At 43.8% G+C, this 19,120-nt stretch overlaps 1 protein-coding gene across 6 annotated transcripts in view; it reads left to right on the top strand.

Annotated features, from left to right (window-relative positions):
• The window catches only part of rbms3 (RNA binding motif, single stranded interacting protein), a 273,401-nt gene that overhangs the window by 197,702 nt on the left and 56,579 nt on the right, over positions 1-19,120 (top strand). For all 6 annotated transcript variants that reach the window (XM_087175003.1, XM_023409817.2, XM_087175004.1 and 3 more), the window contains 2 exons: positions 3,015-3,172; positions 7,584-7,663. In XM_087175003.1, the coding sequence (XP_087031129.1) occupies positions 3,015-3,172; positions 7,584-7,663 (238 nt within the window). The remainder of the gene's footprint in view (positions 1-3,014; positions 3,173-7,583; positions 7,664-19,120) is intronic.

The raw sequence follows: 19,120 nt of genomic DNA, 5'->3' as shown, positions 1-19,120 counted from the left end.
CCCCCCCATCCCCTCCTGTCACACGCACAGTTGGATTCCTCCTGTCCTCCTGGTGGCAAGGTGAAGGAATTATGCTCATCAAAGGCCCAGCGCAGCCTGGAGCCTTTCCATTAACCTTCTACAACACTGGTCAATGGCGAGGGGACAACACAACTGCCATCCCACACACACACACAAGAAGCAGGCGTGCTTACACCTCTGGGAGACATGCACACATAAAAGCAAAAACGATGCATACCAAGGCACAACATTACAGTATATACATCCAACACACATGCATAATTTCTCCAGGATAGGATTTATACACAGGTACACACAAGCACACACACCTCAATTACCGTTTCATTCATAGCCTGACAGCAGAGCGTGTGCGAAGGCTGACATTAAAGGAAATTAAATCTCCTTGTGGAACGGACCAGCCCATCTCACCTCCCGTCAAAATGCTCCCATTTCCACTCCTCCACGTAACCTTCTCATCTGGGTATTTAGGGCTTTGTGGTGCAGAACGTCATCAAAGAGAAAACTTAGCGAAGGCGGTCGTGCATAGACGAGGCCTCCCCATGATAATCCCCCCCCCCACGCAAAAGGAGCTCTCTACTATTAGCCCACGCACACAAATTACTGCTTCACATTCTGTCGTCCTCTTTCACCGCATGTACTGTCACATGCTTACAGGAGAAAGTGCCTTCATTCAAAAGTGTGCGTGCACACACACACACACACACACACACACACACACACACACACACACACACACTCACCAAGTTGGGTATCATTGACTTAGCCCAGTGAGTGAGTCAGTCAGTTAACTCTTTGATCCAGGCCTCCTGTCTGCACTGGAATACGAAGCCTATTTGACATAATCCTGAAAAACATCGCCTCACATATCCAGTGAAACTCAAAGGAAAGCGCAGCTGCACAGCTACACACAGCAAAGGGACTTAGCAGCAGAGTGACACGTGTACAGTAGATTTTTACGAGCAGATTTAATTAAGCCTCATTCACTCCCAAATCCTGTGTTATACAAACTCTTGTGAGCTCTTTCTCACTCGCTCTAAAGCACGAAAATGTGACAAACCTGCAGAAAAAGGAGGAGTTAAGTTGGCCCTGAAGTTAGGTAATTGAGTTCCTGGTTAAAGGAGAAATAGCCGCAGTTTTCTTGCTTTCACATCGGGTACCGGCTTTCTCCCGAAGGCTTTAATCAGATCAAACATGTCCTGTCAGATAAGACGGCTAATTAATCAGGGGAGGGACCAGTCTTCTCCTCTGACAGATGGAGAGATGGAGGCAGGACGGCGGTGGAGGCACTTCCTCTCCTCCTCCTTAACCTCTTCCTCTGCCGTCAACAGAAAGCAAAACACAAGACAGATTGAGACAGCGTTGCCTGTGGCAAAGCACAGAGAGTCTGTAAAGACTGTAAAGATTCTCAAAGACGTTGTTTACCTGCAACTGTACTAACACAAAAGACTCTTCGGCCGCGAAGAACGCAGACTTCTGAAGTCGCTATTTAGCATATTGCATATGTGTGTGAAATAGATCACTGAAACCTGACGTTTCTCATCATTTTGAGGACCAAACAACTGATTCCAGCATAATGTGGTGCTACTGACAGATTATAAGGCTTCTTGAGGTTTAGAAAAGAAAAACATCCATACACAGTCATAGCTCTGTGCCGATTGTCTTAATTTTCTTTGGGTGAAAGTCAGTTAACTCTCCTCCTCCTCCTACTTGTCCTTGCTTCTCTTCTTTTTTCTTGTTGCCAGTTTTTAAAGTCTATGAAATTAATAAAAAAAAAAAAAATCCTGCTAAATTGCTATCGTTACACAGAATATTCATTCAGATTCAGTAGCCTTTCTTATTATTAGATATAGATCACAACCATCACACAGATCATTGCCTTTTTACATGGCATCGCTCCTTGTAAGGACCCTCCTCTTCACATTATTGATCTAAAGTGAATTAAACAGTAGCACTCTGAGAGCCTGTAATTGAGAAGGATGAGAGTGAAATTTACTTTTGATTCAATGTGTTGAATATATAGAGTCGTTCACAATGGCAGATCATGTCAAAATGATCAGTTAGATTATCATCATCGTTCAGGGGTCTGACCTGATATAAAATGGCCCCACCTTGAAAGAGGCGGTACTAGATTAGAATGTGGTGTTCTCAAAAAGATAACATCTTCCACTGTCATCTGTGAGCTGAAGTGGATGCAAATCTTTTCAAAATGTTGCCATGTCCATTCACTCATCGCATCATGCTGGCCACCGAGGCTGACATGGTAGTGAATTACTGAGTTGAAGGATGGATAGACGGATAGCTGGGTGACAGACATGGTGGCTGTGAGCTCTGCCTCAGTGACTGGTTGACTGTTGGGGCCGAGCTGCTGTTTCCAGCTGTTCTACTGCAGAGCACATCTGGCCCCTCAGCTACCTCAGGCTCAGATCCATCACTAGCTGTGCAGCTTCACCTAGCTAGGAGCAGGCCCTAGGCATTACAGAGAAAACACTGCTGTACAATACACACTACACAGCTTCTCATTCTCTGTTTCTATCCCTCTTTCACTTGATCTTTAACACTTGAGATCTGTGTAGAAACGCATACAGAAGCCTCCATACAAACTCTTTGAAATGTGTACAGCATGCAAGATGTAAATACAGACATGTATGACTTGTAATACTCTCCAGTCACCCAAATCCATAATGTAGCCTACAAACTCACTCTTTCACACACACACACACGCAGGACCAGCACAATGAACTATTGATGTATCCATATTGCATGTGAGCAGATGAATGTGTGAGTGTCAGTAAGGCCAAACATCATGTGAGTTCAGCCAGAGTTTGGCTGCACTGATGGCAGCATTGTTATGTGTTACGTGATGCCTCATGACACAGAGCTGATGCATATTTCACCATTCCTGTGACTGATGATGATACATTATTTCTCATACCATCTTTTCTTCCCCTGTCTCTTCTTCTTCCCCTCTGCTCTTCAAATCCCTGGCCCCTCAGCAACAAGAGCAAGACCCCACCAACCTGTACATCTCCAACCTGCCCGTGTCTATGGATGAGCAGGAGCTGGAGAACATGCTGAAACCCTTGGGTCACGTCATCTCCACGAGGATACTGAGGGATGCCAACGGGGTCAGCAGAGGAGTTGGTTTTGCCAGGTACGCAATAATAATGATGATAATGTGACATGGATGCGTCAGTTTAAAAGTGCGATCTCTTCACAATATGTTGCCTTGCTGCTGCTATGAATGCAAGTGCAGTGAGCCCACACACTGTCCTTATGTCAAATACTTATTCCATACTTACTGTACGGTCTGGTACTCCATGGAGGCTGGAACACTAAGACATTTTTGTTCAAATAGATTTGACCTATGTAATGTGCACACATACACACGCACTTGCAAATGCATTGATGGAAGTGTGCACACAAATAGATGCATGTACACTGGCATACAGGCACACCACCTGTACACCCTGTGTGCACACACGCATTCACTCTATAAAGACACTTGTCAGGTGACCCCTACCTCCAGGCAGCAGAAACTTTTAAGTGTGATTTGTTTCTTTTCTGAGCCTGTTCGACAGTGCGTCCGCCAGTGGATGAGTTTGTCTTTGTTCATTCCTGTGCATCAGAGCGTGTGTGCTTATGCATATGTGTATACATGCCTATAAATGGGATGCTTGCGCTTATGCATTTACATACATTTCTTGGACACCAGCAATTACCCCTTGTCCTTACAGTATAGTCAGGGCTGCTCTATTTCCACTACCAAACCTATCACTGAGCAGTTTATTTCTTTTTCTGCTTAGAAAAGTTTCCACTTCTGCTTGTTAATCCCCCAAAGTCATAAACCTCTCTGTCCTTGTCCTCGGCAGCCACCAGGCTCTCATTCCTCTCCACACAGTCCTCCCTTGTTTACCCAGAGGAGGCCACTGACGGCCACAGAACTGCCATCTTGCAGGGATTTTTCTTAATCACCTGCTCTGGCTGAACTCCTCTCCTATTCCCTGCTCTATTACCGAGGGTTACAGCAGGACAGACAAGCACAAAAACACACACATATATTAACAGGCACTTATGCACAAACATGAGCTTATGCACAGATAGACCTCTACACATGCCTGCACAGCCGTGCGTAAGCACACGTGCATGCACGTGTGCACGTATACCAACACACGCATGCAAAAGCAGACTCTCACACGTACACACACAGACAGGTAGGCAGCCTCCTGCAGACCAACAAGCAGAGCACAGCAGCAACCTGCCACAGGCCACCTGTTCAAGCAGCCCTCCGTGGGAGGAGGAAGAGGCATGATGGAAAGGGAGAGTGAGACGGCAGGAGAGAGAGGGACAGGAGTGTGAAACAATAGCCAGGTAAAAAGAACTAATCATAGAGGTTATTAGAAAGAGAAAAAGAAGATGATGGGAAGGAGAGGGCGGTATGAGACGGAGAAAGATTGAGGAATAGAAAGTGGAATGAGTGAGTGTGGGTGTGTGGGAGACAATGTGAGATGAGGATGAGTTGTGTTTTTCTTAGATAAGGAGAAAACGGAAGAGAAAAAAAAAGAAAGAAGTAGAAAAGGTTGTATTGTTTATGCATGAATCCAAAGAGAATGGTGGTAATTGATAACAGGTCAGACAGACTCAAAGAAAAAAAAAAGAAAAGAAGAATCAATGTGTTTTATTAATTGTAGAGCTGGCGTTAGCTGTGTCAACAGACAGACAGACAGCTGCTGAGGGTTGGGCCATGAGGGGCATTAGAGAGAGTAAACTGAGCTAAGTGTTTGTGGGCTGATCCATTACTGATATCAGAGCCCATTACTCCAGCCCCAGCACTAATCATTGCAGACAGCAGCACCTGATGCCATTAACCAGCAGCACACAGAGAACACAGAGAACAGCCACAATGCCTTACCGCCTACCTGGCTGGCTCAGTGACTGCCTGGCTACCGCAGCAGTCTGATTCACCAACAGACAGTCTGACCGGTTTGTTTCTCGGTGACTGCTTAACAGCCTGCCTGCCTTATTTACTCCTTGTCTGCCCACCTGTTTTCTGTCTACCTACCTGCGGTACTGCTGGAAAGAGTGAAGGAGGCAAACAATGAACAGCCAGAGGGGAGCAGGATAAAGAGCGCTAGGGGATAGCGAGAGAACATTTCTAGTAAGAAGACGCTTTGGAGAAGGGTGATGCATTCAAGGCTGATTTTCCTTTAGCAAAAACATCCCAAAAAATAATTGCAAAACATTTTTTGTTCAGACGATGCAGCACAAAACCACATAAATCATTAGTCCACAAGCGCTAAGTGGAGTGTGCAGTATGTACAGAGTTGTTGGGCCTGAGTGAAAGAGAGCTAAAGTGATAAAGAGGTTAGCCGCTTCATGCAGATCCTCTCTGTATCACTGAGCTGCCTCCTAATGTGAAAGCATTGTGGAAGGGTTATTGGCATGTTTGTGGAACTGTGTTGAAGTGCAGTCGTGTGTGTGAACACGGATTAGAAGCATATTATGAATGTGTGCGTGCATATATGCATACAGATTATATGTAAACACAAACCCACTCTACTGTATTTTCATTTCTATTCGATGAGGCTTTATTGGCATAATTCAGAAAAAGTAAAAAATATATAATAGAAATTAAAAGACTGGCTGGTTTGTATCAGCTGTCCCTGTAAAAAGCGGGACAGAGGGAGAAGAAAGATGAAGAAAAAAGGGAGCATACATGGTTAGTGAGAGAGGGATGACGGCAGGAAGTGTGAAAAATTACATATTCTAAAAAGAGAAGTAGGGAAAGGGAGAAAGATGTTTATGCGGGAAGGGCGTAACAGAGAAAAACAAAAGGATAGACAGAGAGGGAAGGAAAGGAGGGCACAAAAAGTGAGAGAGATAGGGCATGAGGGAGAGAGGCTAACAGTGAAAGATGGAGGAAATGACCAAGGTTGAAAGACGGGGAGGAATGAGAGAGACGTCAAAAAGAAGAGGTGCAGACGGGCCAAGAGTAAGATGGATGAGAAAGAGAGAGCGATAAAGAAGCTATGGTTAAAAAAAAAAAAAAAAAAGAAAGAAAGAAAGATGAAGGTAGAGATAGGAGAAGGATGAGAGACAGAGGACAGAGAAGTGAGAGGCTGACAGGATAATATGAGTATTCTAGGAGGTGAGAGCGAATGAAGCATAAAAATCTGGAAAGCAATGAATTCTGCACATTCCAAGAGCATATTACCATAAAGGCATAGGAATCACTCAAGCCTGCATTTAAAAACTGTCTCATTTTAATATGAGTTCTTTGTATGTGTGTGTTAAAGAATCTGGTGACATATGTACAATGTTTGCAAATAATATAAAGGGCATATTCTCTCATGCATAGAGAACAAAAAATCATAGTCTTTGACTGATGTTTTTATTAAACTTTATGACTTAAATGTCCCTGCAAGACTTAAAAGTCAAAATATGATCAGTTGTAAGGAGATTTATTAGATATGTAAGTACTTTTGATGTAAATAGCTTGTGGTAAATCAGTGTTATATTCACAGTTATCATATGCAGGTTAGGTAAAGAAACTGAGGTGTTCAGCTCATATTGAGATGTACCTGAAGTCCTTGTAATGAAGGGCACAGTGTAAAGATTACATCTTCTCTATTATAGCAAATAGTCATATTCCCAAATATGGATCTGCTCCTTTATTAAAATGAGACAGGTGTGTGTGTGTGTGTGCGGGTGTGTGTGTGTGTGTGTGTGTCTGTGTGTGTGTGCGCGCGTGTGTGTGTGTGTGAGTGTGAGCACATGTGTGTGTATGTGCATGTGTGTGTGAGTTATGTATACGTTTAAAATGTACAATGTTAAAGCTTACGAGTTAGATTTAAGATGGCAGATAGTGTAACTTGCTGAAATCCCCTCAAGGGTGAAAGTACATGTAGTACATTTGTTCATTTTAAATGTGTTTGATATACTTATGTACATGTTTTGATGTGATGTGTGTATGGATATTAGTGTGTGTGAGCTTGTGATGTGAGAGATCAGAGCCCTCCTCCCGGTCAGCTGCTTGGCCTGCACAGCATTTGATCCAGTGGCTCCAGTCAGGCAGCTTCTCTCTCCTTCTCTGAGAATCAGTCTCATCTACCTCCCCACACCTTCTTATACCCTTTGTTCTCCTTACTCCTCTGCATCCCTGCATCCATTTGGCCTCTTCGCTCCGTCTTTCTATCATTTTTCTTTTCTATTAGGCATGGGGAGAGGCTGTGTAACAACTCATTCCCTGCAAACGCTGTATTTCATTATGAACTTCTGACTCATGCAGACAGTGGCGTTCACCAGCAGATAGACAGACAGGCTCTGGATAGTCTCATTGGATTTTTTGGAATGAACAGAATGATAATAACCAGCCAGCAGGACACAGTCTAGTCAGTGACTCCTTATTGTGGCAAATGTGTCATCAGGGGCAATATTTTCCTTATGTGTCATAATTTAGCCAAGAGGTAAAAAAAATGTATATTTTTTACAGCTATGTAATGTCGGTTTCAACATTTGCTTTAAATATTTTTAAATTAAACCTTACGTATCCCTTTTTGTTGCAGGATGGAGTCCACAGAGAAATGTGAAGTAGTGATACAGCATTTCAATGGGAAATACCTGAAAACTCCGCCAGGCATTCCAGGTGAGTCTCCTCTCCTTTGCTTTACATTACTCTCGCGTCACCCCTTCCCTTTCTTTCTTGGAAAATCATCACCTTTGCAATGAGAAACCTCCTTTTCTAATTCAATTATGGTAATTTCTCATCTCAGATCTGCTGGACAGCTTGATAGATTGTGTACACCGTTGTTTCTGACACCTGAAGGTAGCTGTCTTACTATGGCTGAATAGCTGACAGTTCTATAGGTCTCTCCTGCCCCCCCCCCTCTCTCGCTCTCTCTCTTTCTCTGTCACCATCTCTCTCCCTCCCTGGTGGTGCTGCTGCTGCTGCAGGCTGGAACTTCTCGGGCAGGAGAAAACCCGCTTAATATTCACACTCATGCCTCTGTGCTGTTCTTTGCAATCTACTTAAGAGCTTGCACTCTCCCCTCTTTCCTCTCCTGCTCCTGCTCTCTGTTGCTGTGTCCTTTCTCCTTCCTATCTCTATTTTCTGCAGTCACCCTAGACAGTGGAACAAGCTGGCTAAGGAGAGAAGTGGCAGAGAAAAGAGGGTGAAAGAAAGTGTCACAAAATGGAAACAGATGTAGAGACAAGATAGTGCCACATTGTGTGCTAGTGCAGAAATTTGTCTTGTATTCAGCGTCCAGAGTGGCATCCCTGTCCCAAAAGTTTGAAACACAAGGAGACAAAGAATTGGAAATGTTGGAAACAGTGTCACTAAGGGAGTAAGGTTGACAAGCAAAAAGAAACGTGAGGTGGAAGGAGAGTAAAGATATGAAAGAGAGAAACTCAGAGAGGGAAGGGCCAGGATGAAGACGAAAAATGCTGCCTAAGCAATTTTGTGGCCAGGTGCTGCAGCGCTTGAAGCCTCCTGTGCGTCCCAGCAGGACGTGCGGGCCAGACAGGGCGATACCGAGGAGATCTCCTTCACCCCCGGGGCAATTTTATTAACAATGCTCACACCTCCGACCAGCTGCACAGAACCAGACCCATAAATCTTTGTCCACTATCCAGTAATATCTGAAAGAGACTGGATTTAGAATCTCCATATATGCTCAGCCACTGCATAGCCAGCGGCCATTAAAGGCAAGGTGAGTGGTTATATTGAAGTTGAGCCGTAATAGGAAACCTTTAAAGCTGTAATATCAGGCTGACCTTCCCCTTTAAGGGTCCATCTCCCGGCCGCTCACGCTTTATTATTGTTAATGGATTGTTCAGGCTTGTGCCAAGCATGGAGATTTACTGCCCTGATCGAGGAAATCCTTCTGTGGAATTAAGAATGGTTAAGTTTACAAGGTCTGCTCTGGTCCGGCGCTGCTGTGGTCCCTCCTAAAGGGTCTATCAAATCTCCCCTTCCCCCTTACTGTACGCCTGAGTATGCACACATACGATTGGTGTTTCCGAAAGCTATTATTGTTCCTTGTGCGGTTGCAATTTGTGAATCTTTTTGCATTTTTACCATTATTTCTATCGTTTTTAATGACACTGTGCTGACTAAACTGATTGATGAGATCTGAGAACCTGGTGAAAATGTTACAACAAAGTCTGATGGAGCAAGAAACACAAGCAGTTAGATGATCAGGCAAGTTGTAAACAAGCAAACAGTCTATCTAGATGATCTAAACCACATCATTTGTGAGTGAAGCGAGTAGTGAAAACACAATGTCCCTGGAAAATCCCTCTTACCACATCAAAACTGTGCTCACAAGTTGGAGGGAATTTTTTCAAATCTGCAGAATGGTCTGATTACCCATGTTTCTTGCCCAGTCTGAATTCTTTTTTAGCTATGACGGCTCGTTTCCAGATCTCAGAAATGAATTTATAAGGCAAAACCCAATAAAAAAAGAGTAATTGTTAAAGTTGCAGCCCCTTAGATGTTATTCATGAATACTCATAGATGAAAGTTCACTTTGATTCTCGATTCATAGGAGGCAGTGGGATTGAGGAAGTGTTATTTTTTCCGCCTCCTGACACTGTCCATGTTGACTTGCTGTCTGCTAAATGGACATTCCTGGACATTCCTCTGTTATCAAACTCAGATGTTCCTGTGCGGAGGACCCTAGGGCTGTTTCTCTTACTCACAGAGGCAGTGACTATCCCTTTATAGACAGATGTGTGCGTGTGTGTGTGTTTGTGTGTGTGTGTGTGTGCACGTTGTGTGTTCTCACCACATTCTTATTTGTTTCTGTGTTCTGATTCATGCGTGCATATTCAAATTTATGCAGTTACTGTATTTGTGTGCTGAAACACAGTGAGTCTATGTCAGTGTGTGTATGTGTTTGCCTGTGTGTGTGTGTGTGTGTGTGTGTCATGTTGGTGGTATTTCCCCAGAGCCCCTTGTGATGCAGGGCAGCTTCTTCATCCATCCATCTTTGACAGCTCAGCGGCACCCCCCGGGGGGCCCCCGCCACACACACCACAGTAGGAGTATGAGTGTGTGTGTGTGTGTGTGTGTGTGTGTGTGTGTGTGTGTGTGTGTGTGTGTGTGTGTGTCCATGCACGTGTATGGGTATGCTGGTGTGACAGCCATGGCTACTACACTGTGTGAGATTTGAAACGAACACGCACACAAACCACATAAGCACAAATACAGTCACGCACCAATAACTTTGACCTGAATGGAATGTCAACATCCATATAATGCTAATAGGATCCTTTTTTCCACCATTTAGCATTTAAAACATAACCTGCACACACACACACACACACACAAAGCAGCTTTGGCAGCACACACACTCAGGGCACACAGGGCAGCAGTTTTAGCATGCATACATGTTCATACAAATTCACACACTCCTCTCAGTGTACCAAGCCCACTCACTGATCCATCTCAAACCCTTATCTGACAAGCCTCTGCATTTCCAGCTTAGCCACTCAATCACATTGTGTCAAGAGATGTGTGTGTGTGCATGAGTGTGTGCGGGTGTGTGTGTCTGTGTGTCCGTGTGTGATGGGGGTTGGTCTTGTTAAAGCTGTCCTCCTCTACTCAGGTGTGTCCAGTGGCAATACAAAAAGGATATTGACTTGTAACCTTGCTGTCCCATACCAGGAAGTGAATATCTGGAAGTGCCAGGTCATCTGTTAAATTCAGCTGACCATGGGAAAATGAACAGAAAGGAAGCCACCATGTTGGCAGGAAGTTAACACTGGGTCGCAGATAACGCAAGGACACAGAGAGGAGGAACATACAGAACAGAAGATTGTGGAGATGCTAACAGATGGCAGCTAATGGCGCCATAGACGGCTTACATACACTTCCTGTTTAAATTTTAATGTAATAACATCTAACTTCCTTGTGATTACATGAGATGTTGAGTTGATATACAGTGTGGGGAGATGATAGCAGATGGCAGCTAATGATACTCAAACAGCTTCCCTGTTCTTACTGTTAAGTTTTTAATGAAATCATGTCTAATTTTCTAGTGGTTACATGTATTAGGCAGATACGACGTCTGGTTTAATGCACTTTTAATTCATGTTACTGTTACTCAGGTTGGGCATGTACAGTATGTTAGGAGTTATGTCAATACCTGTAGTGATCGGACATCCTTTGTAACTGTACTTAAACACGGTAGACGCTGCTGTATTCTGTGTAAGCAACCAAACCCAGCCAGCAACAAAAAGTGGTGCTTGCCAGGAAGTTGAAATGAATACTTAAACCAGCAAGTTGTACAGAAACAACAACTACGACACTCGCATATAGATGCATTTAATCAGCTATCCAGGTCAGATTTGTTTGGTGAAGCCTGGTTGATATGAGAGGTGTGTCGCAGTCGAGCCAGTCACCGAGGCCCGCTCCAGCCGCTCTGCTCTGCCCCCGTCTGATTGTGATTCAGAGAGAGGGACATGATCGATAGCCCTGATGGAGCACTACAGCTGTTTAGCTATTCTGTGCAATGCGGCAGCCGCTCTCCCTGCCGCTGTTGTCAGATGTGAGTGTGCATACACCTGCACACAGATAGAAACTCATGCACTCATGTCCGTACAGGCACACGGATGAAGTATATGTATGCCAAAATACACACAGGTGTGTTCATGTGTTTTCACCTGTGTATGTGTTTGCATGCAACAATGCATATGCATGTATACAGTGTGTATGTCTAGAAGTATTTAGGCGACACAAACTCACAGATAGATAGGCCTATACAGTCATGTAGACGCAACAACCTCTTTCTGAGAAATGATCTGCTTTGGAGTTGGACGTGAGAATTGTTTTTCAGTGGATGTGGATTTACTCAGTACGCAAAATAAATGGAATTTATGAAATGTGACTACAGCAATGACCCATACTGAAATGAGCCCAACAGGGACGCATTATGATTTACACTGCAACCCTGAGCAATGGGAAAGTCAAAGGAAGCACAGATAAAAAGTGATTTAATCCGCTGGCTCCACTGAGCCTCGCTGATTAAAGCCCTTCGTCCCACATTGCATTAAACAGCTTAGAGATGACACCCTATGGCAAATTTAATTCAAACCGGAGATACATTAGCCATTGTTTGGCTTTGGCAGGTGAGTAATCTCATGTACATCCCATATTGTGTGTCTGCAGTGGCAGAAAAGATATTGATAACATGTGATACGCTGTATGTGCTGCTCTGTTCAGGCGACTTGCTGTTCTATGTGCGATTTAACTCAATTTCACTGTCAACAATCAAACAACAGCTAAGTAAACAAGAACGTGTGTTTTCAGAAGGGCTAGATACAGGTAGTGGTGTGTGTTGCCAAATGACAGCACCAGACTTTGATGAATCTAGCGTTCTTGTGAATGTCTAACTGTGCAAACAGAGATTCAGTCCAGACTGAATGTGCAGTAACACTGCAGCCTCTTCCTTTTCACTTCCGTTGTTGTTGCTCGCTCCGTTGTGCTGCTGCCAATATGGCAGCACAGCTCAGAGCTGGCTCCAATATTGTCCAATAGATGCTGGATAAATAATGAAAACCACATCAGGAAGCAGCCACAGTGGCCCTGGGAGATGGAACCAAACGGAAACATGCAATATGTACAAGCTTTCCTGCTACTTTTTATTTTTTTATTTTTTGCAGCATTCTGGCATTTCTGTTTGTCTTTTGAAACTTTTCAGTTTCAAAGTATTCTTCTATATTGTATACAGAAGAAATGACTGAGACTGATGGTGCACTTGTGCAGTGCTCTTCTCATGTGAAGCGCCCCTCCCCCATATGAATGTCATTGCATTTGAAAAATCCTAATCAAATTTCCAGTTTTCCGATTCTCTGTGGAGATTCAGATGACACCCAGGCTTTTGTAGGACCACGGCAGCTGTCGGGTTTATGCCAGACAGTGTTCACAGGGGCCACTATTTCCAAGACGACCCCCCCCCCCCTTGTTTTTGTTTTTTTTTTTAAACAAAACACAACATAGACCAAAAGACATTGCTGAACCCCAAGTGCTGGTCCGACAACACATCCCGTGATTATTTGCAGAACACAAGGCCTGTGGCACTGAGGGTGGGGGAGCGGTTGCTGGGGGTGCTGTTGCAGAAAAAGATCCCCTCCCTATTGGCATCCTCACCAAGGCAACGGTGCCAAGATAGCAGAGACAGCCCACGGTATTAAAACGTCCCTCGCTGAATTAAGGCAAGTCCCAAATCACTTGGTAAGTCACAAAAAGCCCTTCTGAAACTGTCAGTCATACTTGAGTAATCCATGTTAATTTTGCAATCCCTCCCACACTCCCCTGGCTAATAACTGGCCCGTCAGCAGGCCTATTTCTCTCCCCTATGGCATGTAGATTTAACGTGCAGCCAAGTAGATTGGTGGCTTGGCTGTCAGTGTGTCTCAGACATGGCTGCTTCTCCGAGCACGCCAAGGTACATTTTTTTCCCCATGATGCATCTGTGTGTCATGTATGGGTGCTGATCTGTGAATTGTTTATATCTAATGTTTTCCCTCCTCTTTTTTGATGGAAACAAAAGGTCAAATCAATTACATATTGATAATTCATTTACCTCTGCTGTCACCCAGTGTAAACTAACCATATTTCTGTCCCTGCTTATGATCCTCAATGACATTCAGACAGCTTTTCAATATACACTGCCACGGATAATAATTAGCCACAAAACCCTCCCTTTCAAATGCTCTTCTCAGGATATTGCATCGTAATGAAATCTGTCCTCTTAGCATGAACCATTCACCCCAACCCCCACCCACCCCAGACTTCACCTGCCCTCCATTAGAGGCAGGACACACAGGAAGTTATTATTGGCATCCCCAGTAAATCAGACAGCTTCCTGAAAAAGGATCAATTTCCCCCGTTGCACTTTCTCATTATAACCTTATCTCGCCCACAGACAATAATCTGGATTTGTCACGCTTTGTTTGTTTTGCCACTGAACTGTATCAGTCATGAGCGGAGCCAACAGTTAGCAGAGAGGAGGCGGAGGAGGAGGAGGAGGAGGAGAGAGGAGCGGCTCTGAGTGGATCTGTCACTGAAATATAAAGTATTCACCTGCTGCAGTCCCCTTCCACAGAAAATAATATAAGCCCTTTGATTGGCTTCAAAGTTTGTTTAGGCAGAGGAGAGGAGCTCTGGCTCCTGGAGGGGTTTAGGCAGGAACGATTGACTTTGCTCTCCACTCAACCACATCTAATGTGGAGAGAGACAGAATGAAGGAGAGTTACCATGAGAAAAAGATACATAACGAGGGAGAGTAATAGAGAGAAATATAGCAGGAGTGCGATAGAAAGAAATAGATTGGGAGTTGGGGAAATGTGACGGGAATAAGAGAGGGAGATAAAAGAGAGCAGATGGAACAGGGCAGAGAGGGGAAGAAAGTGATGGGTGGGCGTAGGGGAAGCAGAAAAGAGAGGAGTGAACGTTGGATCAGCCCGTGCTTTTGGAAGGTTAAATCTGAGTAAAGTTTAGGTTGCTGCAACTGCAACCGGCCGAGATGAAAGAATGACATTGACTGCGTGACCACTGCCTGAGCTTGACCCCCGTGACCCCGGCCCAGCTGTCCTCATGTTGATCCCCTTCCATCTCTCTCCCTCTCAGCCCGCTCATATCTCTGCTTGCGCTTTTTTGTTGTCCTTGCTTTTATACTCTCTCTCATCCATCCCTCCCTCTCTTATCTTCATTGCCGCCGCCGTCTTTCATCCCTCACTTTCTCTCCTCCCTTCCTCTCTGTTCGCTATTCTCCGCATCGCACACATTCCTGCTCATCTCCCCCTAATGCTCATCTATGTTACTGGATGTAGCTGAGTGCACACAATATTAGTGCGAGCAAAATAAGCACCTGAGGCTGCTTTTACTTATGAAGAACATTTCTCCGTTCCTCTCCGTTTTGACATGTTGTCAGCCTGTTCATTGATGTGTTTGCCTCTCTTTTATGCTGTGGATTCACTCAGGGTGAACAGAAGACAGTTACGGAAAAGTTTTTCTTTCTTTTTAATTTTTCATTCTTTTAAATTTTGCGTCAGAGTGGAGCTGCAACAAGTTCGGGTCAGAAATCCAATCTGGGCTTGTTGCAAAAATACTGTTGAATGTAAAATATCCACGAATGTATAACACACATAGTTACTGAGAATACATTATTTCATATTTTGCCTCACTTCAAAGCGATCTGGCTTTACACATACCGGCTTCGTGACTCCAAGAATGGCATTGTCTTTCTTTTCCTCCTTTCCAAAGTCTAATCTGCCAGTGTGTGATAGCACGTTTGATTGGGCACTGCAGCGCCTTGTTGGATGACGCTGTTTGCCAGAGACCTCTGCATCGGCACCCCCGCTGACCCAATGCAGCAGTCCCATTCAAATTAATGAGGGGGCTGTGTTTTTTTTTTTAAACAGATCTGTTGTTTGTCTGAACAGCCTCACAGCCCTAAAGTATGTGTCACACAGGTATAGCAATCATGTTCATCTGTTACATTTACATTTAATCACTTGGCAGAAGCTTTTATCCAAAGCGACTTACAAGTGAGGGACATCACTAAAGCTTAAATGCAGAAGGAGACCTTGAAGTAAGTACTAAATAAGGCCAAGTACAAGAAGATCAGGTAAAGAAGTGCACTGAAAGTACAGTAAGTAGTAGTTAGTTATTCTTATTAAGGAGAGTCTGCTATCATCTAGCACTGCCCAGTGAAAAAGAGTTCAGGCTGAGTAGTTTTTTGAAAGTGTTGCGTTTTTTGGAGGGAGGGAGGGACGTTATTCATTCTTGTGAATTTTATTCTGGCGAGCTCAGGAATCAGAGTGCACACTCTACAGTCATAAGAAAAAAAACCTTTAGGTTTTTTTCTTTTCATACTTCTGCCTAGATCTAAGTGGGCTCTCCACCACCTCAGGAATGAAAGTCTTGCAATGTGCATATTATCTTCACAGATCCCTAGATTCCAGGGTTTAGCCATCAGTCAACTTAATCTAATGCAGGACCTGAGGAAATGCATTTCTTTTGCAAAGAATAATATTCCGCCTCTCAGCAGATACAGTAGGTCACTGAGCTCATAGCCTTTCGGCCGGCCTGCCCGTCCTCCAGAATGAAGATTAAGTTTGCTGAGGAGGATAATCATGCTCCAAGGTCTCTGAGGTATGCAAGCAATTCAGCAGGCTTGCCTTCTGTGGTTCACTGGTCAACTCCTCCCTATCTCCTGCACCTTTCATTATGTTCGAGTATCACAACACATGAGTTTGATAAATTACAGCAGCATGTTTTGAGTATGTTTTACTGTCTACATTTGAAAGTGAACAGAAATAGTGAGGTACAGCGAGGTCATCTCACTGACCAGAGTTGACCTCAGGACTGATTGTATCCTGTGAGTGTTTGCGTCAGGGAAGCAAGGTTAAAAAAAGAAAGAAGAAAAAAAAAAGGAAAAAAAGAAAAGCAGGCATCAGTTACACCCGACCACGTCACTGTCACCGTCCCAGGACACAGAGGGCAGTGAGATAAATCTAGCTGCTGCCCCCAAAATAGAGCACGCACCTCCATTAGAACAGGACGCAAGCTGTGTGGGAACAAGCAGAGGTCACTGTGGTCAGTAGAGTTATTTCTGTAGCGCCACCGGACCTCCAGGAGTGGACGCCCATTCATTCATCCGACTGCCTGCCAGCGGGGAAAGAGACACACACACAAACACACACACACACACACACACATATACACACAAAAAAAAATAAAAATGCGTACACACCTACATTCTCTGCCAATGGACAACCAGTTGGAGTGGGACGTGTTCCATTTGGTGAAACTTAACGTGACGGGCTCCGAGTTGTCAGTTTTTTTTTCTCACCGGGGGTTATTTGCATCTTTTTCTGTATAAGAGTGTATTTATATAGAGAGCTGCCTGCTGGTGTTTCAGCTGAAGGACGATGGAAACACACCTGGTTTTGTGTGACCTCATGTCTCAGACACTGTCTGTCTTTCCTTGGCTGGCAGTACGGCACATCGTGGCTATTGGATCACACTTGTGGTTTATTTCTGCTGGTTTTACTCAGCTTATATAGATGATTTATAGCAGCTTTACAGACATGGATGCACACTTCTTGCCATAGCAAAAAAAAAACAAAAAAAAAACAAAAAAAAGACACAGAAAACAGCAACACGCCAACAGAAAGATTTTTTACAGTCTCCTCTTCCTTCCTTTGTTCTTTGAGCCTCTCTCACTCTCTCTCTCTCTGTCTTCCTCTCATACATCCACACACACCCACAAGCACACACACATCAATAGTCCATTAGGAGTGTGTTGCTTTCATTACCTCCAGCTTGGCCCTAAGACAGCCTTCAGAGTGGAGTACAGCAGAGCAGAGCTGGCCAGGATTGCAGTATATATAGAGAGAAGTCTAGTAATTGCTAGCTCTCTGTTCTCTCTATCCTGCGCGTCAGGTGGAAAGTATGAATCTGTGGTATCTGGGGACCACCCCTGCTGCGCCGCACCGCATCTCTCTACAACTGTCTGTCCCCCCACCAGGCACAAGTAATAGGGGGAAAACAGAGAGCTTAAAGGCCTCAGAGAGTCCAACAACTGCCACTCTAACAATACATACCACCATGGGAATAGAAAAAATTAGGCAGCAGAGAGGCACCTAAGGATATACTCTTCCTAGAAATCCCACTTTTCGTGTCTTGCTTGCTACACAGTAGTAACTGCTGTTACTGTAGCTTCCCTCTTGAAGAGGAATATTTTATTTATTTTGTTTCACCTGCTAGAAGGCGCATGGATAGTTCATGCAGCAAAACGTTTTGAGAGGTCCTAAAGCCTTTTAAAACACCATGAGGACTCATGTAAAAGATGACTCCCACATAAACATGTAACATTGGGGATCAATTATAAAAAAAAAAGTTATTGACCGAGTGTGGCTTCACAAATGAAAACGAGTCCCTATAAGACATCTGATCAGAATCAAACTGCAGCTTTTTTCTTTTAACACTGTGCAGAGAGAAAATGCTTTGTTGTTGACCTTGAATGTCTGTCTGAGGTGAGGTTAGATACAAAAATGGCAAGCACGGACCATCAGTGACTGAAACCCCGTATTGCCAGTTTTATTGTATTGTTGCAAGATTAGTTATCTGTGCTCTCGAAAAGCACTGTTTTCACAAGCTACACCGACGGCACACTGACTGCTCCAGTACCTGCGATGTTTAGATCTGAGTTCAGTGTAGATTCCTTTATCCCATGTTGTTGTGTTCACCCCTTCATTTAAGACTGGTTTGAGACCCTGTTTTACTCCGACACCATTCCACTCTCGTCCTATTTGCAGCTTTGTCCATTTTAATGTGAACAAAATGTTGGATTTCTGCCTTTACTTATATTGTACACAGGCCACCCATGCAAAAGAGAGTAAACTATTCTCATAAGTCCATCCTGTGTAAATAATATGTTGGATGAATTTACAAAAAAGCCTCTGCTTACAACTGCAGTGTACTAATAATATGACAAAAAAAGAACGAAGATGATAAGATGAGATGAAGGTTGTTTTCTTTTAAGGGTACAAAACAGACTCTGTAAATAATGGATAAAGACATGCAAAAGATAAATTTCCAGATGTGGTGGAGCAATAAACTCCTCTTCTCTTTTGTATTTTATTCCATTCTATTTCACTCAAATCATTTGTCAAAGAAATTGTATTATACTGTGAAAGGTGTCGTTGCTTACAGGTGAAATAAACAAAGATGACTTATTTTCCCTACGTCCTTCTTAATCATAGCGACAGTATAGAATATATTATACTGATTCTCAATGTTTGGCGTTCAACAGCTCTTAGCATTTCAAAAGGTGTCGTCTTAATGGCCTCTTTGCGGCAGGCATCTTCCAGATAGCAGCGATGTAGTTAAGATAATACTACCACCAGGTTTTCCCATTCACCAGGCCCTGTCCTGATCCTCTTACACATAGACACACAGATTTATGAATTACCGTCAGCTAGTCATATCTCTCTTTTAGCCCTAGACGTAATCTTGCCACAGATGCATCCAGATCAATTTTTCAGGATGTCTTATTTGTGGAGCGAGCATCATGCTCGGCGCAGTGGT

This window comes from Seriola lalandi, unplaced genomic scaffold (genome assembly GCF_002814215.2).
Source record: "Seriola lalandi dorsalis isolate HSWRI2012SDOR001 ecotype SW California unplaced genomic scaffold, Sedor1 jcf7180002054408, whole genome shotgun sequence".
Classification (NCBI taxonomy): domain Eukaryota; kingdom Metazoa; phylum Chordata; class Actinopteri; order Carangiformes; family Carangidae; genus Seriola; species Seriola lalandi.
The sequence above is the reverse complement of the archived record's forward strand: the minus strand, read 5'-3'. Positions and strand labels throughout refer to the sequence as shown.